The 26,173-nt window shown below is 55.5% G+C and overlaps 1 protein-coding gene across 1 annotated transcript in view; it reads left to right on the top strand.

The window, feature by feature from the left end:
• The first annotated feature begins 10,350 nt into the window (after positions 1-10,350).
• Wnt3 (Wnt family member 3) overlaps positions 10,351-26,173 on the top strand; it is a 41,301-nt gene continuing 25,478 nt past the window's right edge. Inside the window, exon 1 of the mRNA XM_021631939.2 lies at positions 10,351-10,609. Within this exon, the coding sequence (XP_021487614.1) occupies positions 10,530-10,609 (80 nt within the window). The 5' untranslated portion in view covers positions 10,351-10,529. The remainder of the gene's footprint in view (positions 10,610-26,173) is intronic.

Below are 26,173 nucleotides of genomic sequence, written 5' to 3'. Positions count from 1 at the left end.
CTCCAAGCTCCATCCGAGCGATGTCGGCATCGGGCTCCAAGGTAGCATGTACCTGGCACTCAGGCACCTTAGCAGGGTTGATTCTCATTCAGAAAGAAGGATGTGTGGGGCAGAAGGGATGCAGCAAGAGTCCTTTAGGCTAAGACTTTCTGAAAGTGGAGGCCTCTTTCGTTTACCTTGGCACAAGTGTGGGTGTGGATGAGGGAGACAGTTCCTTTACCAACTCAGATCTTCGTGTGTGGGGCTCTTCATCCACATATCCAGTTTTTTTAAAATCATTAAAAAAGCCCACCTGGATGCCAGGGTAGAGGTCATCAGGACAGTACCCCGTGGCCTGGATAAACTCACACGGGAGGGGGGCAGCCACTCTCCCCAAAGACTTGTGTGTGAATCACGGTGCCAGCACCTCGAACAGGTCAGGTGTCGGACACGGCGCTACTCATCTCGTTATCCTATTTATCCTCCTGGCTTCTTAGCGGTTGACGTTTTTTAATCGTTGATGTCTGGGGCGTGAGAGTACTGAACTTTGTCCACCCCCACCCCCACCCCCTTATCAGGGCAATTGAACACAAAGGTATACAAAGGGTGTGCCAGATGTGTGATTGTCCTTTGTCCTCAAAACCTACCCCACACAAAAATTACAAAGAACAACCGGTCCTACTTCTGGGGACATGAAAGGGGGTCCTGAAATTCTATTTCGTGAGTGAAATCCCAACACAAGCAGCAGTGCCGAGGACAGCTAAGGACCCTGCGTCTCCCTGGACTCCCGGATGGAACTGCAGTGCCTTTCCCAAGCACCCACCTGAGTCTCTCCCTAGGGGAGGTGGAGGAGGGCTCAAGAGTCTCAGGGTCCAGGGACCCCCAGCAGTCTCTCCTTGCTATTCCCAGACTGTCCAGCAGGTGTCATGCTCATCCTTGCCATCCACACAGACCCCAGTCCTGGGCCTCACAACGTCTAATTCCCACGATTCCTATGGTGGCCTAGAGATGGGACCTTATCTCCATTCCACTGTCTTCCTAGGATCACTTCAGGGAAGGGCTACGGTTCAGAGAAAGTGGTTCAAGCTCACGGTCTCAGAGATGGGAAGAGGGCAGAGTGCAGATGGAAATAGACATCAGAGACTTAGACACGCCCCCTTCCTGTCAATCCAGTTGGGTCTCTCCATCCTGTATTAAGAGAGACACTCCTGCCACCATCGCCCCTCTCACCTGACTCCCAGTCCTGAGCTTTTGGGGACAAACCTTGGTGACTGATCAGGGCCACTCTGGGTTACTGAATCAGGGAACTGATGTAGATTTGAAAGGCGTAGAGAAAGTGGCTGAAGTCGGGGAGGCTTCCTGGAGGAAGAAAACTTCCATCTCAAGAGAGGAAGCCATGATCCCAGCCCCGCTTAAGACCCAGAGAATGCTTTGGGGGGCGGGGCTCTGTGCTACAGCCTTTGCCTAGCATGGGTGAGACTGTATAGGAGTTTCATCCTCAGAACATGCGGTGGGGGGAGGGGGTGCCCAGTGTTTGACTTTGTTTAGCATGTCTCCCTGCCGCACTTTTCCTGACTCTCTTCCCCACAGAGAGAAGCCGGGTGGTGGGGAAGGAAGGTGGGAGGGGGGAGTGTCTGTGAGCACGGTGGTGCTAGATCGTGGAAACCTCCAGCAGTGTCCCCGGTGCCTAAAGAGAAGTCAGCGGTTCTGCCTCGGAACGGAGCGGATGGCTGCTCGCTTCATCCCCGACACCAGCGCCAACTCCAAGGGGGTTGGTGATGAGCCCAGAACTAGATCTGGGCTCAGCAGTCTTGGCCCAGGGACTTCTGCACTCGTTCAAAGGAACCTGGAAGGGCTTCAGCTCAGCTTCCCTGTGCTTTAGGCCTGCTCGTGGCCCCCTGAGGCACCTATGCCAGCTCACTCAGCTTAAGCATCTTCCATGGGCAGGAAAGGGTCTGGAAACTTCAGTCCTTTTTTTGTCAGCATTCCTCTTAACCCTCCTGACTGTGGGGTGGACCCCATCTGGCCACAGACCTGAGTTCTCTGTTGAGGATTCCTGGAGCTCAGACACCCTCCCCCAAACCCCAATGTTCCACCCAGAACCAACAGAAATGCCTTCCCATGGAGAAACCAGGACACAAGCCCCTGGTCTCTGTACCCCATCAAGGCTGCTGGCTTCCTGGGGCCCTGGCTGGTGTGCTTCACTTCAGAAGCGGCCGGGGCATTTCAGTCACCAGGACCACCGCCTTCTGAGTCTTTTTCAGTTACTCTGCAGGCCAGCCCCGTTCATCTGTAACCTCCGGGGGGCAGGGGGGCTAAGGACACAAGAGGCTCTTCGGGCAGTGGCAGGGGGGGCGGGGTCCCCCCCTAACTGCAGAGGCTAGCTTTACACACCCAGCAACACATGTCCCCCTTTATGGCCCGGGCTTTCTCTCGGTGCTTAAAGGCGACTGTGAAAAGAGCAGGGCTGATTCTGGCTGCCTGTCCGTCTCCTGGCAACAGGCCTGGCAGGAGGTCTTTCTTTCTCCCCCCCCACCCCACCTCCCTTCTCTTCTCCACCGCCCCCCCTTTTCCTTTCCCCCCTGTGTCTTGTGTTGTGTAACACTAAAACTTCCCTCCCAGCCACTTGGCAGCCAGCAACCAGGCCCTTCTGGGGCCGGTTCCCTAGGGGCAGATCAGCTGGCCCCAGGGGTGCAGGATCGGAGGGGTCAAGCCCCCAGAGCGGCGGCTTTGTGTGATGGAATGAGGCTTAAACTCCAGTTGGCAACCTTCGGCACATTCATAGGGGCAGCCACCACTGTGTGCACGTAAGCACATGCGCACGCTGCTCCTCGGCTGGCTCCTCTCCCCTCCCTTCCAGGATCCCCGTGTCTTCCAGGGCCGCTTGGAGCATGCCCAAGAGGGCCAATGGGCACTAACTAGCCCTATGGATACAACCCTCACTGATAGCAAGTGTCCATGGCGGTGGGGTGAGGGGTGGGGGGGAGGTGGCGCTGGAGAGATGGCTCAGAAGTTAAGAGCACTGGCTGCTCTTCCAAAGGTCCTGAGTTTCAATTCCCAGCAACCACATGGTGGCTCAGGACTGGCTATGTATAATGAGATCTGGTGCCCTCTTCTGGTGTGCAGGTGTACATGCAGGCAGAACACTGTATACATAATACATAAATACATCTAAAAAAAAAAAACAACAAAACAACAACAACAAAAATGTCCATGGAAGGTTGAGGTAGCCACTACCAGGGAAGGACCCACCACTAGCTCCTGTCCATTGTCCTGGCCTGCCCTGAAAGGCAAGGCCATCAAGGATAAGACCATTTGTGAAGATGGAGAAGCAAAACATTCCAATAACCAGTGGTCATGACCATAAGGACTCTTCATCTGGCCACTTCAATCTAGAGGAAGAATGATAGTCAAAGAGGCAAGTGCCTTGCCAGGGATCACACAGGAGAAAGCTAGGCTGGACCCCCTGGCCCCCCAACCCCTATTCTTCCAACTCCTCATACTCTTTGATTGAGGGTAACAGGTGGAGACTCTTTGGTCCCTGACCTGTCTGCCTTTAGAACAGTGTCTGAAGTAGGTATCTAAATTTGGCCCAGCCTTCTTCCCCTCTTCCCTCATCCCACTCTGGAAGAAAGCCTCTTGCAGATTCAAAGGGATGCTCTAGAGCATTGCCCAGTTCCTCTGGCCAGCTGAGAAGCAGTCAAGCTTCCTGGCCTCCTGGGAATATATGAGGCCTCACTACTGACCCGTGCTGTTCCCTGACTCACTCCTAAGGCTGGATTGTTGTTCCAAGTATATCTGACACTCTGAGGCAGGGATGAGGCATATGCCCATGGTGGTTCCAGGTGCTACTGCAGGGAAACTCAGTGCTGCCCTGAGTAGCAGGGGCAGCCCCAGGTGGGATTAGGAAAATACATCACCTTGTAACACACACACACACACACACACACACACACTAAGGCAGGATTCTGAGAGCAGCTGATGTCTTGGCAATGGCTTGAGAGACTCAGTTCCTCCTTGGTCTATAGTCTACTTCATTCTCAGTCAGTTTTTCTCACAGCATCCCACCAAAATATAACAATGCCCCAAAGCAGGAAACCTCTCAGCACTTTGTCTCAATTTCAAAGCCCCCCTAAATACTTTCTAGAAACCTGAAGTCCTCCCGCTGACCCTGTTCAAATCTCCTTTGAGTCAGTGTAGTCCAAACCCTTGCAAATTGACTCACTGGTCAGCATTTATTTCTGAGCCAGGAGGGGGAGAACAAACTTGGGCTCCTGGGCATAAACAAACCTTTTGCCTTTAAATATATATGTTTACGTGTGTTTATTAATATATACTGATGGTTTGCAACCACCATCCTGTTCCAGGGATCCTGACCTCTGCAGGCATCAAGCATGTAGCTGGTACATAGATATACATGCAGGCAAAACACTCATACACATAAAAAAATAAAATAAATCTAAAAAGTTTTAATAACTAAAAAAAAAGTAACTGAAGTTTTCACTCAGCTCAGCTCCTGCCAGGTACCATTTCAGACCCAGTGGGCATCACTATTGCAGGCTCAGAGAACACAGGAAGCCTGTACAGGGTCACACAGTGAGAGGCATCGTTGGGCTCTAAGGCAACCATTCGGGCAGACAAGTGAAATTCCATACAGACGGATCTTACTGAAAGGCCAGCAGTGCTAAGCAGGGCCCTTGGTTTGCCCAAGATCTGCCCTGCCACCCGCCCCCCCTCCACTTGTGACAGCTACAAACATCTATTCCAGGAGCCTTGCTGGGGAGGCAGCTAGGGCCCCATTGACTGTCCACCGGACCTTTTATTTGTCGTGTTCAGGTTTTCAGCACCTAGAGCTCATTTCTGGTCCAGCCTCAGTTTCCAGCAGAGGCTACTGCTCGTCATACTTCTCTGTGGAGAGATGATTGGTGGACAGAGATCTGGAGGGTGAAAACCAGGGCATGATGGGAAATCATCTATACCATCTCCCGGGATAAAACTAGGCTTGTTCTATCCCATATTCGTACAATGCCCCCACCAAAGTCTTCTCCCAAGAGTCTTAATTTTGCTGTTTAGAAACACTTACTTGATCCCCTGAGGCATGACTCTCCCCAGGATGGCAAGCCTCATATACTCAAAAGCTTGTTGGGGCTCAGGCTTGCGAACCTGGGAGTTGCCCACATACAGTCCTTGTCAGTGAAGCAGTGAATGTGAGACACACACAGAACACCTACACACAGAATCCCTGAGGACGCTATAGCAGCGTGCACACAGCCAGTTTGCTGATTACATTCCTGTGGGCAGAACCCAGGTGAAGGGGTGGAGCTCAGGCTAGCTGAGGCTAGAGGCTGAAGAGACCAAAGATGGCTCCCATCTGCCTTGGATGGCAACTGCCTGCAAAAGAAGTGAGCCAGAGAAAAAGACGCTTACAGTGCAGCCAAGAAAGACCACAGCTCCCTTCCACAGTCAGCCACGGAAGACTGGCTGCGTTCCCCAGGACAGGTTCATGACGAAGCCAGGAATGGACCTTAGCTAGGGCACAGAACCTTGGGCAGCTGGAGCCTGCAGACCTGAGGTTCAGAGTTCTGGGTGAAAGTTGATGGCAGGAAAGAGAAGGGGAAAGAGGAGATTTGAAAGCTGGTGCCAGGTAGCTGGAGTGGTCTTCAAGCCTCAAATGCCTCCAGATGACAGTGATTTCTGGCCAGGCTGCTAAGCTCTCATCTCAAACCATCAGGCAAGGCAGGTGTTCCCACGAGAAAAATGGACCCAAAACCCAGCATAGTAGCTGGGGTGGCCAGATCTCCAGGAAACATTAACAGCCTTAAAGGGCCACAAGGAACATTAACCCAGGGCTCTCTTGCCTGAGTGAGACCTCAGTACTCTCTCTAGGCCTGTCACCAATGCTTAGACAGGGCTGCCATGAGCCTATTCTGTCAGAATTCTCCTGATTTCAGAGTAAAGAACAACCATAGCAGTCCGGCTCGGTATGTGCCACAGGTACATGTCAGTGCTGGGGCTTCAGGCCTCAGAGGGCCAGAGCCATAGGGTAGGGCTTGGCACTAATAGGGACAAAGAAACTGCAAAGAAACGCTGAGGTAGGTGTGGGGTTGAACAGGTCCCACAAGAGAGGGCCTCGGGGCTCTAGGACATGTTGAGGGGGGTGGGGGAGAAGCACCCCTCATTGCAGAGAAAAAGAAAGCCAGTGTTGCTATACCATCTAGGTGGGACGTCCTGTCGCATTAACATTTATCAATAACAATTCCCCGTGAGACGTTCAAATTCCATCCCCTCATCCCAACCGGGAGTAAAGTTTGGGGGCAGCTGCCTCCGCTAGCGGTGGTCGCCTCTCATTTCATAGCTCTTCCGAAGGACCCGTGCTCAGTGTCCCCTTCCAAATTACCCCGGGGTCCTGGGACTGCTGCTGGAGGTTCACTGGGCTAAGGGGACAGCTGGCATCTTGAGGTCTGGTTACACCTAGACCAGGAAAGAACACCCCTTCCGGGTGGAAGGCACTGAGGTACCCCAGAGAGGACAACCTGCGCAGCCTGCCGCTGTCTCTAGGACCTGCAACTCCAGGAAACTCACGGGGGTGCCGAGAAGAGGAGCACCCTAAGCCCCTAAACCTAAACCGAGCACACTTGATCCCCAGGTAAGCACAGTAGATTAAGGGAATTCACTCACAAGGATGCCTCCTTAGTTGGATCCCCAAAGATTTAGGCTGTGTAGGACCCAAAAGCCACTTGACTTTTGCCTTCTTAGGGGCACCTCCCCTCCGGGGGGGACACGGGAGGCAGGCAGCACAGGGGGGAAGCTGAGCTCTGGGAGAGACACCCGCATGCCTTTGGGTGTTTGTGTGCCCCTACTCTGCTGCCTCCGTGCAGGTCACAGGCTTCTGCCTCCTCGTCACCTCGGGAGGATATGGGGCCTGCGTAAATGGAGTCGTATCTCATCCTTTCCTGCCTCTGCCGGCCGAAGCCATGAGCCTCCTCCTTCCAAGACTACCTTCTGCTCTCCGGTATCCCAGAGGCCTCCACCGACCTCACCTGAAATCGTTCGGGAGACTCGTGGACATAGTGCCCTGGAGTCTCCCACTAGGAGTCTCCCACTCCCCCTGGCGCTATGTATTCTGAGAATCTCTGTTTCAGGTCTCTTGACCTTCGCACTTGATGCCTCCCCTGCCTGAAGCCAGTTGTTTTCCATCTTCTCCATCCCCACTTTGGGCTGTGCTGGTTCTGAGCCCCTAACTCCCATCTGGCAGCTCGCGAGGGGTGGGGGGGGGGAAAGGCCGTCCCAGAAATAAATAAATAAATGAATGAGTGAATGAATGAATGAATGAGTGAAAGACTGTGCGTGGATGGGAGACTTCCTCCTCCCTCCTCAAGACAGACTGGCAGCCGCGTGAGGGCGGGCGGGGGACCTGGCGGCCCGAATTCTTTGTCTTCGAGGTGCCTCGGCGGGGGTCCGGAGGAGCAGCCTCGGACTACGCTGGCCGCTGACCGCCGAGCTCCTGGAGAGAGCGCACTTCAAAAGGAACCTCCGGGCAGCTACCGAGGTGGGGGGCTGGGGTCCCCGCGTGCCACATCTCTTGCTGCAGGTCCTGGGACCCGGCTACGGCTGCCCTTCCCCTCCCTCAGCCGGAGGAGACCACCCTTCCTGGCGGGGGCGGCGAGCCTCGTGTCCACCCTCGCTAGCTGGTTTGGGAGGGAGAGCCAGCCTTTCCCGCCGTAGGCAGCCTGCGCTGAGGTCGGGGCGCCTGCGGAGAGAGAGGATGCTCCGCCGCCGCCTGGGCAGGGGCCGCTCCTGCGTTGCCACCCGCAGGCGGGAGGAAGAACGTTAAGCTCGTGTTGAAGGAAGGACACCTGGCAGGGGAGACCGGAGGACTCCGGAATCCCCTCCCCTGGGGAACTTTCCAGTGTTTGTGGGGGGAAATCCCCACGCAGGCCTCTGCCCTGTGCGGCGGCAGCGTGCGCGGCCACTCCCCGCTGCTGCTCCCCTCCTCCTCCGCTCCGCACGCGGTCCCCTGCTCGCTGCCGACCCGCGGAACAGCACCTGGGCCCGCCTCGGGCTCCAGGATGCGTGGGAAGAGGCACCTGCCAACACACGGCCCTTCAAGGAGCGACCCGCTTCCCGCGTATCTCTCGGGCAACCAACACCTCACCCAAAGCCACCGAGAGCCTCTGCTCCCACCTCCCGGGGCTGGCACCTGTGGAGTCTCCAGGCTCTAACTGACCCTGGGAAGCCGGCTGGGTTAGCTCCTGTGGGGTGGTGGAGGCCAGGGAAAGCAACTTCGTGGCTCTCGGAAGACGCTAGTGTTGGACGGTCCGACCCCAGGCTGAGGTTCGGGGCTTGAGTTCTAACCCGCACTGATGTTCAGCCAGCCACGGGGAGCCCCCCACCCCGCCCAGTACTGAGCTAAAGGGTACCTAGCAATGCTGGAGCCAACAGCCTGTGGAAGCCCTCTCCTGACTGCAGCCTCAGCACGCCCCCCACCTCAAGGCTCTGCATTTCCGGATAGTATCCAGCCCCTTCCCAGGTGAATCAGAAATGGGGCCTCAGAACCAGCTCTGCCACGGGGTGGGGTGGGGGGCATCATCCGGGAATGCCCGGCCCCTGGGGGCATTTCTAGGGGTGCTTATCACAGCACCATCTAACAGCTCCTCTAGTCTTCAGCAGGTGGGGGATTGCCATGCTGTCCCCTAGCCCTCGTCCCTTCCCCTCTCCCCCCCTTCCTCTGTCTGGGAGCTCAAGCTCCCCCCACCCTGCCCCCACTCTTTTCTGTCTCGGTGTCTCCATCCACTTGTCTCTATCTCCCCTTCCTCTCCTCTTTCATCTCTCCCTCTCTCCCCTCGAGCCGTGGATAGGGCTAGGAACTCGCAGAAGCTGTGACAAGCCCAGGCGGCTCTCCCGACCCTTGGTGCCCCCAGGGCCAGTTCTCTGCTCTCCCTACGCGAGCAGAGGATGCGAGCCGAGAGCAGCCCAGCAGGGACAGTGGATCGGAGCTGTGGGCACCAGCCGCCAGGATCAAAGGCTGGGACTGTCTGCTCCCCTGAAGGATTTCCCCCAATCCTGCCCACCCCAATCAGCGGGAGAGCACGCCATTCCAGGCCAGGCACGGTTAGGTGGGCTCCTTCTTTGGCCCCTCTACACAGCTGGGGGTGGGGGGGAGTAGCTCCTTCCAAGGCTTCTTCTCAGGCTTGCTCTCTTGGTCCCAAGCCAAGAGCATTTCAAGGGCTCAGGGTCTTCTGTGGCCCGGGAGAGAAGTTGAGGACAGGTACCTAGGTGAGGAGACTGAATCCTAAACATCTAGGCGTAATCTCGGCACCAGTAGGGCTGAGACCTGACTCCCAGGAGGAGTCCGATTCTCTGCAGGAGAATTGGAAAGAAGAGCGTCCCTTCGGGGCCTGGACGCTTCCCGCTGCGTGCGGGCTACAGTAGGTCGCAGGGTGATTCTGGCGTCTGCACGGGACAACGCTTGAACCCCCAGGCACTAGGTTCCGGTTTCTCATCCTCAGAAGGGCCGGGAATAGGTCGGAAAACCTGGGCAAGGGACGAGCGGATGTCCCTGGAGAACCCCCCACTGGCCAGAGCTATACCACGGCTCACTGGTCCCAAATGGTTCCACCCCAAGATCCAAAGGAGACTGCAGGTACCGGCGGGGTCCGGCCTGCGTGCCCGCGGGAGGAGAAAGTGAGTCCTCCCGCAGGAAATGCAAACGGCAGCTGGTGTCAGTTGCAGGAAATGCAAAGGCTGCAGGAGGTCCCGATACCAATCTGACTCATGACAAAAGACTCCAATGACACTAGCCCCGTCCCCCGGCGCCGCCGGCCGGCAGACCTTCGAGCCTCGGCGGATTCTCCCGCGCGCCCCTCGGACACCCTGGAGGCGACCCACGGCCGGGTGGCGGGGCCGCCAGCTCGCAGGCTCGGAGAGGCTGGGGACTGGGAGGGGTTGCCTTTCCCAAGCCCCTGCAGCCGGCCGCGTCGATCTGGAAACACCCGCCTTGGCTTTCCAGGCTCAGTTCCTTACGGGGCCCAAGTCCCAAGGGACCACTGTTCCCAGACAGGAGCGGGGAGCCACCCATCAGTCCCCCAAGCCGACCCTTTCACCGAGTGAACGCCGGGTCAAAGCTGCAGCTCCCTAACCCTGGCTGGCGCGGCCTGGGGAGGGGGTGTCCCAGGCCAGCAGAGAAGCCAGAGTGCCGGGTCCTCCCGAGGCCTCCGTGCGCCCGGGGCGCAGGCTTTGCCCAAGTTTGCCGGGAGATGCCCTTCCCAGAGCCGGAGTTGTGGGCCGGGCGGGAGGGGCGCGTGATTGACAGGCTGAACTACAGACTCATCTCTTACCTTAGGCCGCGGGCGCTGATTGGCTGTTCGCTGACATCCTCAAACCCGGCTGCTCGGCGCTGGGCTCCGGAGGGGGGCGGCTGCGGGTGGAGGTGCGCCTCTGACGAGCCCGAAAGTCATTTCCAACCTCAAGTGGACTTTGTTCCAACTATTGGGGGCGTCGCTCCCCCTCTTCATGATCGCCGGCAAACTTCCTCCTCGGCGCCGCTTCTAATGGAGCCCCACCTGCTCGGGCTGCTCCTCGGCCTCCTGCTCAGTGGCACCAGGGTCCTCGCCGGCTACCCAATTTGGTGGTAAGACTTGCCTCTTGTCTGCCCGCGGGCCCCGATCTCTCGGCCGCGCCCGGCTCCGGTGGGGGCCGCTGGCCGGGTCCGGGCTGCGGCAGGCCTGCGGGGCTCCTTTCTCCTTGCTTTCCTCGGGTCCCCCAGCCGTCCACCCCTCCTGGATCTTCTGCGGATGTCGCTTTCCCGATCCAACTCCTGGTTCCTCGGATCATCACCATTTTCCCTGCTACCCGCCGCAGAGGCGGGAGGGCTCTTTCTGCCCCAGAAGGGCTCCCATTCTTGGTCCTCGCCCTCTCCCGCTCCTATCTGGGGGTCCCGAGGACCCTTCGTTTGCTTACAGTTGGATTTGTGTGCTGTCCCCGGGGGCCCGGCCACTCCTCTTCTCCATTTTAGGGTCTCCATGGGCAAAATTATCCTGTCCTTCTTCGCCACCCCACCTCTTCGGTGTCTCGGTCAGGAGATTTTTTTTCTTCCCCTCCCCACAATACTCGCTTTTGCCTTCATATTTCAGACCCTAAGGGATTGGGGGTCCCAGGCAGGAGACTTGAGGGGGTATTTCATCGGATTCTCCCCCACTCTGCTCTAGATTGAATTTGAGCCTCTGAAGAGAATATAGAATATAAACCCTAGATGCCGTTGCTGATCGGGCCGTATTCGTTCCTTGCTCGATCATCCCGGAGAACAGGGGTGGGGGCTCTTTGAAAATGTAGTTGTTGGGGAGGGGTAGGCTTGTTGTTGTTTTTTGTTTTTTTTTTTTTTTCGAGCAAAAACGCAGTTCTCCATGTCAAATTCGTTGCTTTTGGAAGACGGAGAGTCGAGGAGAAAGGGGCAATTCTGTCCCTGAGAAATACAGATACAAAAGGCATTTTTTTTTTTTAAATAAATAAGGCTGGGAGAGCAGGCGGAGTACTTCGGGCCGGTGGGTGTGTGAGGAGACTCTCCGAAGATAAACAGCCTTTTGGGAGCCCCAGCTCCAGGGATTCCCCTGTTTTCCGAGCCCCATGGCTGCTCCCCCCCCTTCAGGTTCTACAGGGAAGACACTAAAACCAGTTTTCTAAATTACACCCCAGCTCTTCCCGTCTCCAGCCCCTTGCATTCCGGAAAACTTTAATAAAAAGAACCCTCCCCTCCTGGACAGCTAGCGGCCAGGGGGTGGGAGGTGAGGAGGAGGAGGACCTGGGGTGAGAAGGAGACTGACCCCGGGGGTGAAAGTTAGAGAGAAACGCCCCTGGGGTGAAGCACTGCCTGCCTGTCCCCTTCTCGCCTGCTACCTGGAAGCCTGCAGTGCGAGGCTCAGAGCCACACCCCAAGCCTCCTTCCAGCTGCTTTGGGAATATCTGGAGGCCAGGGGAGGGGAAGTCATGAACCCAAGCACCCAAGCTATGGCCTGGCCAAGGGTTTGTTGAAAGGAGTCTCTCCTTGGGTAGCTATCCCAAGAACAAACACAGTCACCCTTTCCTGCGGACTTGGGCTGGTCTGAGACCTCCCATGTGCGTGGTTACAGAGCCCGTGCATGCTGGGGCGGGGGTGGGGGGCAGCCAGGATGCCAGGGTGGGGTTCTGCCACTTGGAGCAAGGTCGCCTCCTGTCTCTCTTTCCGTCCCTGCAATGCTCTGCCCTCTCGGGGAGCCTGGGATGCCTGGCACCCTAGGGATGCCATAGGTGAAAGAGGAGAGTGGGCTTCCTAGTTCTGGAAACTGGAAGAGAGCACTTCCTGGGGCAGGGTCAGTGGGTTCGATGGTGGTGGCATTGGAGTCTGGGTGTAATGTTGTCCAGAAATGCCTAGATGGGGTCACGGGCCAACAAGAGGCAACATAAGGAAAACCTGGAAGGCCGAGGCAGGCCCTGAGATAATGCTATACTCCTGGCCTGTTTGGGGGTCGAGGGGATACCAAGTGGCTGCTTTGTCTGAGCCATAGAGAGAGTGTGTAGGTATTTTGGAGATGGTTTGTCAGTGCCTGTGGCTGCCTTCGTATGTGTGGTGCAGTGTGTGTCCTGGGTCTGTGACCCTACAAAGTGTGTCTGTGCACCAGGGTGTCTCTGTGGGTAGAAGTTCATGCCTGAGACCCAGGCAACTGTGCGTGTGAAGTCTTGCGGGACTCCTGGGGGAGCCCTGGCCCACAGCGGGCTGTGCTGTGCCTGCATGCAAGCACCAGCAAGTGGCCACCTCTGTGATGTGAGACAGAAGTCTGTCGGTATCTTTGCTCGTGTAAGGCAGACCGCCTGGCTTTCGGTGGTGGTGCTGGACATGGCGATGGCTGTGTCTGGCCCCGTGTGCTGTCCATGCACGGGTCTGTGTGTGCCACTGCACACGCGCATGTCTTCCTGACAGCATAAGTGGGGAAGGCCCAACAAACGTCTTTGTGCACTGGATCGGTGTTCGGGGCATGACCTGCTTGTGGTCTAGGGTAGGAGAGTGGGCCTTGGGTTGATATCCTGAGTGGGGGCTGTGTCTACGCCTGCTTCGGACCTTGTCCCCAAGGGCCAGTGACACAGTCTTGTACCAGTGGCTATGTGTCTGTGGCCATGTTTGCCGACACCTGAGAGGGGTGCTTGGTGGACATTCATCGCCCTGAGGAGAAAGACGGGCAGGAAGTGGAGGTCTCAGAAGGTGGCTGCAGACACGATTGGCCTGGGACCCCAGCTGACACAGGGCAGGGCCTTCCTTGGCACCAGCATCATGTCTTGTCTGCCTGAGGACTGTGGCCACAGCCCCTCCCTCCTCTGAGGTCCTTTCCCTTTGGTCTTGGAGCTGGGATGGGGCATGAATCATCTTCTCCAGGCTGGAGAGTGGGTAGGCCTCAAATTCTTGATTTCTCCCCTCTGCCCCGGGGCAAGCAGATTCCAGTCCTGTTAGCATTTGAGTCCATCACTGCCTGCCCTCCTTGGCCCACCCAGCTCACACATTCCCCAGGAGGGATTGACAGGGGAAATCGTTTAGCTGGGATTTCTCCTCAAGAAAGGGCCCCCACTCCCAGTAGCCTGTCCCTGCTCTTCCTTGCTTGGGCTCCAACACTAAGAGAAGGCAGATGAGGAAGGGGCTCTGAGGGGCACCAGAGCCTTCTAGGCAGGTAGTATCTGCTTTGGGACAGAACTAGTGACAGCAAGCGTGATTTCTGGAACTCTCGGCAATAGTACCGGTTAGCTCCTGACAGAGAAATCTCTCCTCTTTCTTGAGAAGAACTATCTTCCTAGGGCCTTGCCCTGTGTCACCTGCGTTCCACAGGAGACGCCCTGATAAGAGTGGCCTGCTTGGCTGAGTGATATTTGGCAGCTTATCTCACAATGTGACTGAAGGACACCGACCCCTCCCCTTTCTGGGCCCCTTTTCTCACTTTTTATCCGGGGCTGCCAGCCCACCCAACCTTGCAATTTAGGGGAAATGTTTTGCTGAGGTCTCCAAGCCTGTTTGGACACCCCAGAGCCCATCCTCCACTCAAGGGCCTGTCTTAAGCGATACCTCAGTTTCTCCATGTGTCACATCCTGCTGCTGCCTCTCCACTGCTAAACGCCCACCCGACAGCCGAGTCTCTCAAAGGCTTGGGAACGTGTTCAGTCAAACCCCAGTGGGGGTCAGTAGGCTGGGCCCAGGGAGGCACCTGGAGTCTGCGGGGGAGGAAGGCCCCAGGCCAGGTGTTAACACTTGTAACAGGCAGGAATTACAGCTGGCTGGGGCGGGCAGCGCTGGTGAGGAGCTGAGCTGGCTGGAGGCTGTTGATCCCACAGACAGACAGACAGACAGATGGGAGATACCAGGTCGGATGGCCAAACTTTAGCAGGGTGGTCGCCTTCCCTGAGAAGATCTTGCCTTGGGAGATCCGTCTGGGGGGAAATGAATACAAGACCCCTTGTAAGTGAGTTCAGGGCTCTTCTGCCCATCCCACCCCTTCGGTGGGTGGGGCCTCAAGCTCCAAAGGGAATGCAATTGGTGGTGGATCTGTTGGGGATCCTTCTGGTGGCATCACACATTGCTGAACAAAGAAAGAAAGAAAGAAAGAAAACAGGTCAAACATTATAGAACACCAGGAGTTGTGCCATTGAGAAGACCCTACTCAAATGTGTAGGGAGGAAGGCATGGGGTGTGGGGGGGGGTGATGAAATCTCCCCCCAGTCTACCAAGTGTCCTATTAACATTCTTGGGACCAGGGGGTAAAAGCTGGGAGAGTCTAAGCTCTAAGGGTCCTGCATGTCTAACCTGTAATGAATCCTTGCGCTGACTCTGGGGTCTGGGCCTTTCTGAAACGTGGTACCTGCTGCTGCTGCTGCCCTTTCTGTCAACTCAGCTAGAGTTGGTCCCCAGGGCCCAACTCTCATGCCTGGGCTCCTGTTCCACCCCTGATTAAAGAGGCCAGAGGTAGACAGAGGGCACCAAATAAGAATCCCCAAGGAGCAGACTGGTCCAAGCGAGCTTTTCCCATCCCGTCACTACAGAACTCAAGTGTTTGCAGGAGGATGCAGTGGGCTTGGGGATGAGAGGGATAATAACCACTGGCCTCGTACCACAGCTACTGACAGAAGGGCCTACCCTACCTCTACCCAGCACCCTCTTGATTGCATGATCTGTGTCTAGATATTCATACTGGGGCGCAGGAGATGGTTCAGGCTGGGAATGGAGAGACCCATGTCTGAGTTCTGAGCTTACCGCCATTGGCTGTGTGACCCGGGGCGAATCTGTGTCCTCTGTGCTTCTGGTCCCTGCCTTTCTCTGGGCTTCGTTTCTTTGACTGTACTGAGAGGTGTTCCCAGAGTCTCGGGGATATGGAGGGGACTCCGCAGCAGATACTTGGGACCTTGCTGAGACATTGCACCCCTTTATCTCTGTAGCTTGTCCTAAACCCCACCCCTACCCCACTCCTGCCTAGCCTTCTTAATGCACTCCCAAACCTCACACGAGAACTTCATTTCCCTGTCTCCAGGCTGCTGGTTCACATACCTGTATACTTTCATGTTATCTAGTGACCAAGGCAAAATGACCTCACTCAGTTTCTCCAAGCGAAAAATAAGCAGTTATACCCTCTACCTCGTGAACATCGTGACTGAACACAAGCCCCTAGAATGCTGCCGGTATACAGGAAGTACAGCTCAATGTTTGAACTTCTGTCTGGTCCTGAATCCAGACTCCAAGAGTCCCTCCCAGGTTGGCCCCCATGGCTCTTCTCTCTCCTTGTTCCACAATGCTCGGCTAGTGCCCACAGGCTTGTCACTTTCTTCAAAAGTAGAGGAAATGCAGCCTTTTACTGCCTGGGGAGGGAAGGGTAAGGTGGACAGAGGTGCTGGGGTTCTCCCTAATCCTCCTGATACCCCACAGTCTTCCAAGCTCTGATGCCCCTGTCATTTCCAGTTGGGACGTCAGCGAGAGGGCTAGGTTTGGGGCACTGGCTGCTGGAGCAGCCCCAGCAGGAGGTGAAGCTGCTTCTGGAGCTGGGGGATGACTCCGAAGGTGATTTATAGACGGAAGGCAGAAAGCTTGGCTCCTGGCAGAGGCCTGCCGCTTAATTACATTCTTTGGGGGGGGGGGAGGTATGTGGGGCGACAGTAAGGGAGAGACTTCTAGCTCGTCCCTTCCAGGCCTGGGACCTGTGATGTCCTACCTCCAAATTGGGATAGAGAACGAATCCCTTGTACTGACCTGGTACTGGGTGCTAGGCCACTCAGAAGGTAGGAAAGAAGGAGAAGGACAGAGTCCCATGGACACAGGCACCCCAGGTGAATGGAGCCCAGTAGTAGAGAGGGATGTTGGGGAGGATCGCTGGGTCTCCACCTTGCTTCTGCAGGACAATAGCTAAGCCACCCGGGCCAAAGACTTCTGGAATCTTCTCGGTGTGGCAACTCTCCACTTCTGCCTTAGCCCTGTAGGTGCCTGAGAAGAGCTTCAGGTTGGCTTCTTGTCCCGTGGGCTTGGATCCTGGTGGCCCATGGAGGCTAGGCCTGGTGCTCTGGGGCTGACCCCTAACTCTTTGACTTATATGGCCTGTTGTGTAGGGCCACCGAGGTACTCCTGATAGCATCAGCCTTGCACTAGAGGAAAGAGCACTACCCTCTCCCCCCACCCCCCAAACCCTGCTTAAACTAACTTCTCAGGGAGCCCCACAGCTCACCTGGCTTCCTGGTGGCAAGCTCTGGAGAGTTACTTCTGTCAGTTCTAGCACAGTCTCTAATTGCATTTTCAGCCCCTGATACTGAGCCTTTAGGTCAGGGGACCCCCCCTCCGAAAAAAAAAAGGTATGGGGCAGGCAGAGGTAGGGGTGCCAAGGCCTGCAGCACCTGGCTGCCTGTTTGAGTTTGGCTAGTACAGCTGGCAGAAGTTGGCAGGGGTCAGGATGGGGACAGCAGACAGCTCTCCGGTTCCCCCTGAGGCAGGCCTTCTCAAAATGGCCTCATTAATGCATGTGGAGTGAATTCCAGAAATGTCAGGCCCACTCATACATCTAAAGGAAGGCTGGGGGACCCAGAAGTGTGCTGTGCCTGGAGACAAGAGGGGTCAGAGTGAGAGATGGTTTCCAGGTAGGGGGCCGGGGGACCTGACCTGTTGAACATGGTCTTCCTCTCCTGAAGTGATGGTCTGTGCACAGCCGGCTCTGTGCCTGATGGGAGACCGGGAATGGATTCCATAAACTCTACATTCAAGCAGCTTCGAGGTGCTGGCTGAGTTGTCAACCTCCCCAGACCTCAGTTTTCTCATCCGCCAAATGGGCAGTACCGCACCTTCCCTGCCTGTGGGGCTGCTAAGATCTCAGGATGTCTGTTCCCCCCCAAAGTCAGCAACTGCTAGAAAGATGACCGAGAGCCCTGCCCCCTACACAGAGGTGGTGCAAGAGCACCGGTCTCCGAGTAGAATCTGTGGGGAGCAGAGCCCTTGCTTGGGTTTAAGACCAAGTGACAGCGGGTGTGCCCCAGTTTCAGCTCTGAAGGTCCACGGGAGCCCACAGACCTGACCCTCACTGAGACCTGGAGTAAGAGGTCGGGGGGTGGGGGAGAAGCGACCGGTGTGAGGGCAAGGCAGGCAACTGGAAGGGCTCTTTCGAGGCCTGAGGTTATCAGGAAATCAGAACTTCCCTCAGGGATTGCCAAGAAAACCCACAGCAGCCGGGCCCTGCTCCTCAAGCTGGGCTGGAGAGAGTAGATGAGACTGTTGTGTGTCCCTGTGTTGGCAAGGGGGATGGGAGCAACAGGACCCCGTGCCCAGGTCTGTTGGGAGGGCCTTTCTGCCAAACCTGCCCCTGGGCTGAGTCCCACTTATCTGTCGGAGCCAGCTGGGTCAGCAGGGAAAGCCAATCTTCCAGTGCCTGCTAGGAATGCAAAAGGAGGCTTGTGACCACGTGAACCGGCAAGTCACCCCCCCCTCTAGTTTTCGCCACACTTTATAATGTGGCTTTCTGAGGGTGTCATCCTGCTCCTCTGAAACCTCTCATGGTTCCGGTTTAGCCACCCCACCCCCGTTTTGTTTTGGCCTGTACCTATCTATACGGCACGTCTTTCTGAACTCCTCCCTCAAACCCAGCATCAAATAGAACGTGACCCTTTCTGCCTGTTTTCCCTCCCACCGTCCTCTGAGCTGGGGAAGGCAGTAGGACTCTTGTCTCCAGGCTGGCCAGGTCTTACTCTCCCTCTCTGCCCAGCACAGGTCCAGCTTGGCTTGGGTCCTGCCGCTGACAGCCCTGGGCTGTGGAGGGCCTTCAGTGTCCCTAAAGCAAGGGGCCCCTTAGCTGAACGGGCTGTTAACCTTCCTCTAGGTGTCTCCACCATGTTCCTTTCCTTGGGCTTTGTTGCTCTCGGTTAGCCCAGATGGCAGGTTTGTTTGTTTATATGTTAGTCCATGTTCAAGCAGCTCATGCATACAAAGTTGGCAGGACCCAGAGGCAGGTGCCTTTGCGTGCTGGGTGGTGGTCTACACAGACCCAGAAGATAGGCGTCCAAGCTTAGAGGTGAAGCGGCTGCTCCACACAGGCCACACGTGGTGGGAGGAGCGTTGGAGCTCACACCCTTTCTCCTCCTGCCTCCGCCCAGGCTTGCAAGGGGACTCCCTAGTTAGGAGACACTGCTCGCTAGTGTAGTACTTTGTTCTCCAAAGCATTTTGAGGCAAGATCTCACTTGACTTTCAGCGGGAGAGCTGCTACATAGTGTGTGTGGGTCCCAAGATGAAGAGTCTAGGAACTCTGGCTGGGGACAGGCAACCGTCCCTGGAGCCTTCCTGCAGCCGGTCAGGCTGTCTTCAAGTTGGGATGGTGCAGTGTGGCCCTGCCAGCATTTTGTTGCCCTTGGACCGAGCAGGGCTAGCCTCAGTCAATTGTTGGGCCTCTGTTCTCTTAACTGGAAGGTAGTCAGTGACCCCTGAGGTTATGGCCTGCAACCCATCCCATCATCCTCCCGGGTCCCTTTTTCTCCTTGGCTTCACACTGTATGGGCCAGAAAGCAGTCAGTCAGTGGTTTGGCTTTGTGTGTGTGTTGGAGAGAAGCTATGTAAGCATATATGTGGGGGGGGGGGGGGCGGTGTTGCTGTGTGCTTTTGAACCAGTCTCTCACTGGGACCTTGGGCTCACTGGTTAGTCTAGGTTGTCTGGCTCGCGAGCCCCAGGAATCTTCCTGCTTCTACATCCCCAGCTCTGGGATTACGGGCACACCACCACGCCCTACCTTTTTCTGTGGGTTCCGAGGAATGACCTCAGCTCTTTGGATAAGCCACCTTCCTTACCTTCCCCCTCAGAATTCTCACCCATGTCCTAGCCCTGAGTTGGCGTCTCTGAGCTGTTGATTGCTCACTTGACTTTCACAGCTAAACCTTCAGCATTATTTCTCAGCATTCTGCTGATAAACTAGAATGATCTTCCCTTTCTTATAAATCACGTTTCCTTTATGCCCCGGCCATTAGGAGCCAGGCTTGACACGTAACGCTTGCGCCTGCACTGACCTTGGGCATCGTGTTCGTCCTCTCCTTTGCCAGGTCCAGCATTTCTGTCTCCACCCTGCTATTTACCCAGGAACATTTTGTATTCTGAACTCCTTGCAGTCAGACCCCATGCCTGGGACATCTGAAATTCTCCATGCTTGGTCTCTGCATAGTGGCTGCTGAAGATCCATAAATTTTTTTTTTTTTTTTGGTCTTCAGATGGGATGTTGGCTGCCAGCTGTGCTGAATTCTTACTGAAAAGAGGCAAGGCACACAAAAATTAAAAAAAAAATAAATAAATAAAGCAAAAGACATTTTGTCAGCACGGTGGCAGCCTGCCTGTAATCCCTGCACTCCAGAGACTGCAGCAGGAGAATTGCAAGTTTGAAACCAGCTTGGGCTCTACAACAAAATCCTGTCTCCACAAAAGAAAAAAGAATGGGGGTGAGCAGTTTGAGGGAAAAAAAATGGCTGTTTCCAAGAAGCCCTCCAAGCAGACAGTTTGGGGGAAGTATAGGTGGTGTCTCTGTCGTCTGCTTTCCCCCGCCCCCCAAGTCCGAAGGGATGCTGCCTACGGGGATGCTGTTATGATATACTTTAGTCTAAACTTGAAGGTGGCGTCCTGCCTCCTGGGAGTCTGTTTCTCTGGCAAGACAAGGTCCCAAACACTGCAGCCAAGGATTCTCTTGAACTTGTCACCCTCCTGCTTCTGCTACCCCAGTCCTGGGATTGGCATGCACCACCGTGCCTGGGGTTGTTCGGTGTTGGGGACTAAACCCACGCTTCATGCACACTAGGCAAGCATCAACCAGCTATACCCCTAGTTGGGGACTGTGTTTCTGCGATGGCTGTGCCTTCCCTTTGTTTGGCCCCCATCACACCTGTGAGTCCTGCCTCCCTCCCCTTGGGAGACAACTGGCGTTCTTGATACCGTTTCATAAGTGACACTGTGTACCCTGTAGAAGTTCAGGGTGGCATGAGGATGTTCAGGGGGAGCAGGGGAGATAGACTCAGGATCACACACAGTGGCCTCCCTCAACCCAGGCTTTCCCATTTGCAAAGCTCTGGCTGAGACTCTGACTAGGCCTGGGCTGAGCCACCGCTGTGGTGGGAGCCGCTCAAGGAGAGGAGAACCATGCAGTTTCTGTGCGCTGTGGTATCTTTGACATCAACACTTGGGAGACCAAGACAGGCAGGTTTCTGTAAGTTCAAGACCAGCCTGGTCCACATGGTAGGTTTTAGGGCAGCCAGGGCAACGAGAAACCTTGTCTCAAGCAACAACAATTAAACCAAAAAGCCTAACCAACAAAGAACAGAAGCAAAGAAGTGCCTCAGGGTGCGGGGAGGGGAGGGCAGCCTGCCCCACCACCTAGTAAGGCTTCAGCTTACTTGTCAGCTCCTGCCCTTGGTTGACACCCCAGAGGCCACCCCACTCAGCCCATTGGCTTCACCAAATCTACTTTGGGTGGTCCTCCATCTCAGTGGAAGCATCTGCAGGCTGTGTGAGTTTCCAGAACTTTCCAAGGATAGCCACGGCTCGGCATGTCCTTGAAGTTAACGCAGTAGCCCTGTCTCCAGAAGGTGGGCAGCCAGGGGACAGGGTTTAATAACCAGCAGGGAATCAATCTGTCCCTCCAGATGCTCCAGACTCAGCCTTGTGCGCACAGAGAAGACGTCACACACATCCTCTCCAACAGCCTTAGAAGCGTCCTCTTGTTCTCCCCATTCTGCAGGTGAAACACTGAGGCCCTGAGAGACCACCTCAGTGCTCACGGCTTCTTGGCGAGTAGACGCCAGCTCCAGTTACGCTGGAAGCAAGGCCCTCCAGGGTGATACTACACTCCATCCTAGCAGCCAGGAAGTTCCCTCAAAAGTCTAGCTAAAGACTTAGTCCAAGCCCAGGTGCTTTCATTTGGTCGCCAGGACATGCTCGAGCACCTCTGATGTTCTCAGTTTGCCCTAGAGGACTAAACATAACTGCTCCCAGAGTCTCTTTTCCAGAACAGTCCCTTGGAGGTGGGCTAGCTTGAACTATGTGTCCTTCAGGTCTTCCTCAGCATCATCTGCAAGTCCTCTGGTCCACAAACTGTCTTAGCCAAAACTGTGGGCCAGATCGTGCCCTGGCCTTTGAGGCAGTGAGCTCGGCACTGCTGTCTGACAGTGGCGCCCCCCATTACGGGGCCAGGAATCTGGAGTCCACCACGCTCACACCCTCAGGGGCCACACCCACCTGGTCATGCTCCAGGTATCCTTCTGGGACTCCTTCCCAGATAGATGCCTTCGAGCCTCCCCCTGCGCTCTGTGGGATTCTGCCTGAGGTCTGTCCTACTGGAGGAGGCCGATGGCCCAAAAAGAGGTCAGGGTAGGCCTTTTGCAGTGGCTGTTGATACCTGCAGCTTTAGCCAGCTGTTGAGCACTGGACGATGGAAGGGCGAGCCCAGCAGAGGCTGGGGACTATTTCTGCCCATGTCACCATTTTCTAGAATGAACTCAACTCCTTGAAGAACCAGACCTTTCTGGTATTTTTTTTTCCCCCAGATAGGAGGCTAGTATTATTTTTAAATTTTTGTATTGGTAGATAACACACACACACACACAATCACATGGTTCCATTGAGCCCAGGTTGGGGAGCTCAGTAGAACGTGGACTGTCGACACCTGCTAACCTGAGGTGAAGCTTTTCAGTCTCTGGGACTTGATGAATGAGCTGCCTTTGTTTAATAATCCCATCCCATACGCTCAGGCCAGGCAGAGGGAGTTGGGTGGGAAAGTAGGTCTATCTGTGTTCTTCCAGCACAGAATGTGGGAGAGGGCTCGGAGGTCCTGCCGCTGTCCCTCTCCTACCCCATGGCGGCATGGGGTAACCTTAGCACAGGAACCCCTTGTTTAGCAGCAGTTCTGGGGACGGTCCCAGCTGTGTTCCCTCTTAGGCCTTTTCTTGCCACTCTGGGTCTCAAACGACCTTCCATTTGTGCTTAGCCAGTCTTGCCGTTTTAGATGGTGTGATCAGGACAGTGACACCATCAGCTAACACACCCGACTATTGTGTTCTCTACCCCCAAGGCTGACTTTGACATCCCCTCCCCCATCACCATGCACCGGCCAGCCCCTGCCTGGCTCTCCTCCTGACTACCCCCATGGCTCCTTCACCTGCTTGCCTGCTAGCCTCCTTTCCCTAGCAAGGATTAGAGCATGCTCTGAGGGAAGACAGTCCTGGGCTTCTGTCTGTGTAGCTGAGTGACCTTATTTTCTCCGAGCCTCAGCCTTTCCCTCTGTAAAATGGGGATAGTGAGGATTAAAGGATATAGCATACATGAGACAGACAGGGTCTGGCGTCTACCCAGTGAGTAATCCTCCCATTTGCCATCATTAATCTCTCTGCATCACGCCTCTGTGCTTTCGTGCGCTCCCCGACCTTCTCCCAGGGGAGGCTGTGAGGACTCCTGCAAAGTGAGGTGGGTACCATTGCCTCATGGAAGCCTTCCACCAGCACCTGCCTCATCTGAGCCCCTCCTGGAGGCTCAGTGGGGTTCCTTCATCTCCACCCACCCTGCCAAGCAGCACAGCACACAAGGCGGCATCTAAGGACAGCACCCTAGGATGAGGGCACGGTGCTGAGTGTGCCCTGCATGGCAGACGCTCAGTCTTTCTGCTGTGTGTCCTCCTCCTCCCCAGAAAGGTTGACAGATGCTTGTCAATTGTTCCTCTCTATCTCATCCTCCCAAAGATGGGAGGGCATGAATTCTGCTTTGTCTTTGTGACCCAAGCAAGCCTCGTATAGCAACATGAGGGGCGCAGAGCACAGCTCGGGGGGCACTGTCGTTCTAGTGATTGGTGGGGCAGTGATTGGTGGGGCTTAGGTGCTACCTACTGCAGTGGACAGCATCTCTTTCACCCGTGACCCCAGCAGGGCCCAGCCTCGACCTTTCACGGACACCTATCTCTCACCGCATTCGCAGAAGAGCTGTCCATGGAGAATGGCACAGCCCAGACTTGTCAGTTGGCGGGTCCCAGACTTTGGGAGGGAAAGGGGTTACTTGAAAAATTCTGAGCCTCCATTTCTTCTATATAAAATGGGTGGGAGGCAGGGTGCTGTGATGTCAAGATAGTTGTGAGGACCCTGCTACATAGGGGCTGAGCTGACAGTGACAGGTCCCTGGTGGCGGCTGCAGGTCATTCCAGCACAGCGAGGGTTGTCCAAGTCCTCAGTACCGGGGAAAGAATGCGGGTCATCCTGCCCTAGAGAAAGGGCCATGCTTGGGGAAAGCCATACACACCTTGTATGGTGTGCCCCAATTATCACCTTATTTGAAAACCAACGTGGGAGTGCTTCAGGACAGGCTGCGAGTGATTCAGTGAGGACACCGGCCTGACCCTGCGTCCCTGGTGTCCTGCTCAGCCCCTGGCTCCTGGGAAGGGGGTGGGCAAGTCAGATGTGGTGGCTTCAGGGAGTTTTACTGGGGCTCCTGGGCTGGTCTGTGCAGGTTTAATACGGCTGAGGCACCGGTCATTTCAGTCCTGAGGAGTGTGGTGAATAAGCCTGGCTGGGAGTCCTGGGGGGCGGGGTCGCTGCGCAGGCCCCGCCTTCTAAGGAAGAGGGCCTTGCCGGGCCATTCGGAGAAGGGGTGACCTGCTGCTCCTCCGGCTAAAATGTATCCCGCACAGACACTAGTTGTCCTGTTGAGAACCGGTGAATGAATATTCTTTTTATTATATAGTGCTTCACACACACAGGAAGCAGACACATCTATGGGATGTCATAACAAGACGAAGCCTTGTGCCTCCCCACGCCCTGAAGAACCAGAACATCTACATTTGTCCGGAGGTTTCTCCCTTCCCACCCCAACACCATCTCCCTCCAGATGTGACTGCATCCTGAAGTTTACCTTTTTTTTGGGGGGGGAGGGAGAGGGAATGTTGTCTCCCACCCAGTCTGGAACTCACTGATTGGGCTAGGCTGTCCAGGAAGTCCCCTGAAGATTCTCCTGTCAATAGCGTCCGATGCTGCAGTTACCGCCACACTGTTTACATGGCTGCTGGAGACTAAACCCAGGGCTTCAAGCCTGCAGCGTTTACTGAAGGAGCTCTCTCCCCAGCCCCACACATATATTCCATGACTAAGAGAACAAGCCAGCTGGGTGTGTTGGCACATGCCTTTAATCCCAGGACTGGGGAGGCCGAGGCAGGTAGATGTCTGAGTTAGAGTTCCAGGACAGCCGGGGCCACACAGAGAAACCCGGTCTCCAAACAACAACAATGAATGAAACAGAAAAACCCCACCTCCGCCTCCCAAGAGCTGGGATTAAGAGGTGTGTGCGGCCGCCTCTGTCTTTGTTCTCTCCATGTCACGTTTCTGTGTTATGCTCCACTGGTGTGGAGAATGTCCGAGTTTCTTTCATTTTCACAGCTGTAGAGTAGTCACTGTGTCCGCTACGGAGGCACACACCTCTCTCTCTGTGCCCTTGGAGGCGAGCTCTCCATGGAGACGCTTGCCTAGGAGGTAAGCTGCGGATTGAGGGAGAAGCGGTTCTTAGAATGGTGCCAAGCTGTTTCCCAAGGAGCGGTCCCATCTCCTTGCCACCGTTCCTCTTTTTGCTGTCATCTTCCAAAGCCTTTTCACACTGCAGCTCAGAGGTTTCCCTTGGTCCCATTCCAGCTTGGCTTCTGTGCTGTCCGTCCGTCCGTCCGTCTGTCTGTCCATCCGTCTCACACACACACACACACACACACACACACACACACACACTTCTGCCCCGTCCAGCTCCTCCGAGCAAGCACTGTGTCTCATCCCACCAGTCCTTCATGATCCCGCTAGGAAAGGCTTCTAGGGTCAAACACATTTAGAGGTCATCTTGCTCTTTGGAGCGTCAGTGGCACCCGGGGAACTGCAGAGGTGACCCTTGTTTTCATTTGTCTAGTCTGTTTCCCCAGACTAGCTAGCCCGGGAGTCTTTTCTCTCCTAGGAAATCCTCCTCCCCCTTTCAACTTTCAGTTTTGTTTTTGTGGTCTTATTTTCTCAACTGAGAGGCCGTAAATTTTTTCCCCAAGATTTCTGTGGGCATCCTGCATGAGATGAATGAGTTTAGTCCAGGGTCTCCATCCCAGAGGGTCTTGAGATGAATGAGTGATGCTAGCATGGGTGGTGAATGAAGGAGGCAGAAAAAAAAAAGCAATTGGCTCGCTTCTCTGCGGGCCTGCTGGGGTCTCTTGTCCTGTGAGGAGTCAGAAGCTATGGACACTTGAGGCTGTTTGGCCAGGGTCCAGCCCTGCCTACAGTATTTCTGCAAGCCTTCCTCTAACACCCACGTGGAGTGAATCATTCACATTAAACCTCCTGTCACTGGTTTTGGGGCATCTGTTTCATAGGGAGGCCTGGAGCCCTTGCAGGGGCAGAGGCTCTCTTCCATTTCACGCCCCTCCCAGCTTCTCGGGAGTGGCCACTTATTCCCTGGCTGGTGCGTGAGTGCTGTCAGAGGAGATCTCCTGTTGATCCTCCCCAGGGACTTGAGGGCACTGTGATAAAGTCCGAGGGCTCGGGAACTCAGACCAAATGTGTCTCCACTTACCTGCCAGTCTCTACCTCAGCTTAAGGAATGGGCAGCTCCTTCTCTTCTTCCTACCCACAATGACTCCGCTGACTACGGGAATAGGCTTGTGTTTTAAATTATTGAGACAGGGTCTCACTTC

Source organism: Meriones unguiculatus, chromosome 7, assembly GCF_030254825.1.
Source record: "Meriones unguiculatus strain TT.TT164.6M chromosome 7, Bangor_MerUng_6.1, whole genome shotgun sequence".
NCBI classification, from domain to species: Eukaryota; Metazoa; Chordata; class Mammalia; order Rodentia; family Muridae; genus Meriones; species Meriones unguiculatus.
The sequence above is the reverse complement of the archived record's forward strand: the minus strand, read 5'-3'. Positions and strand labels throughout refer to the sequence as shown.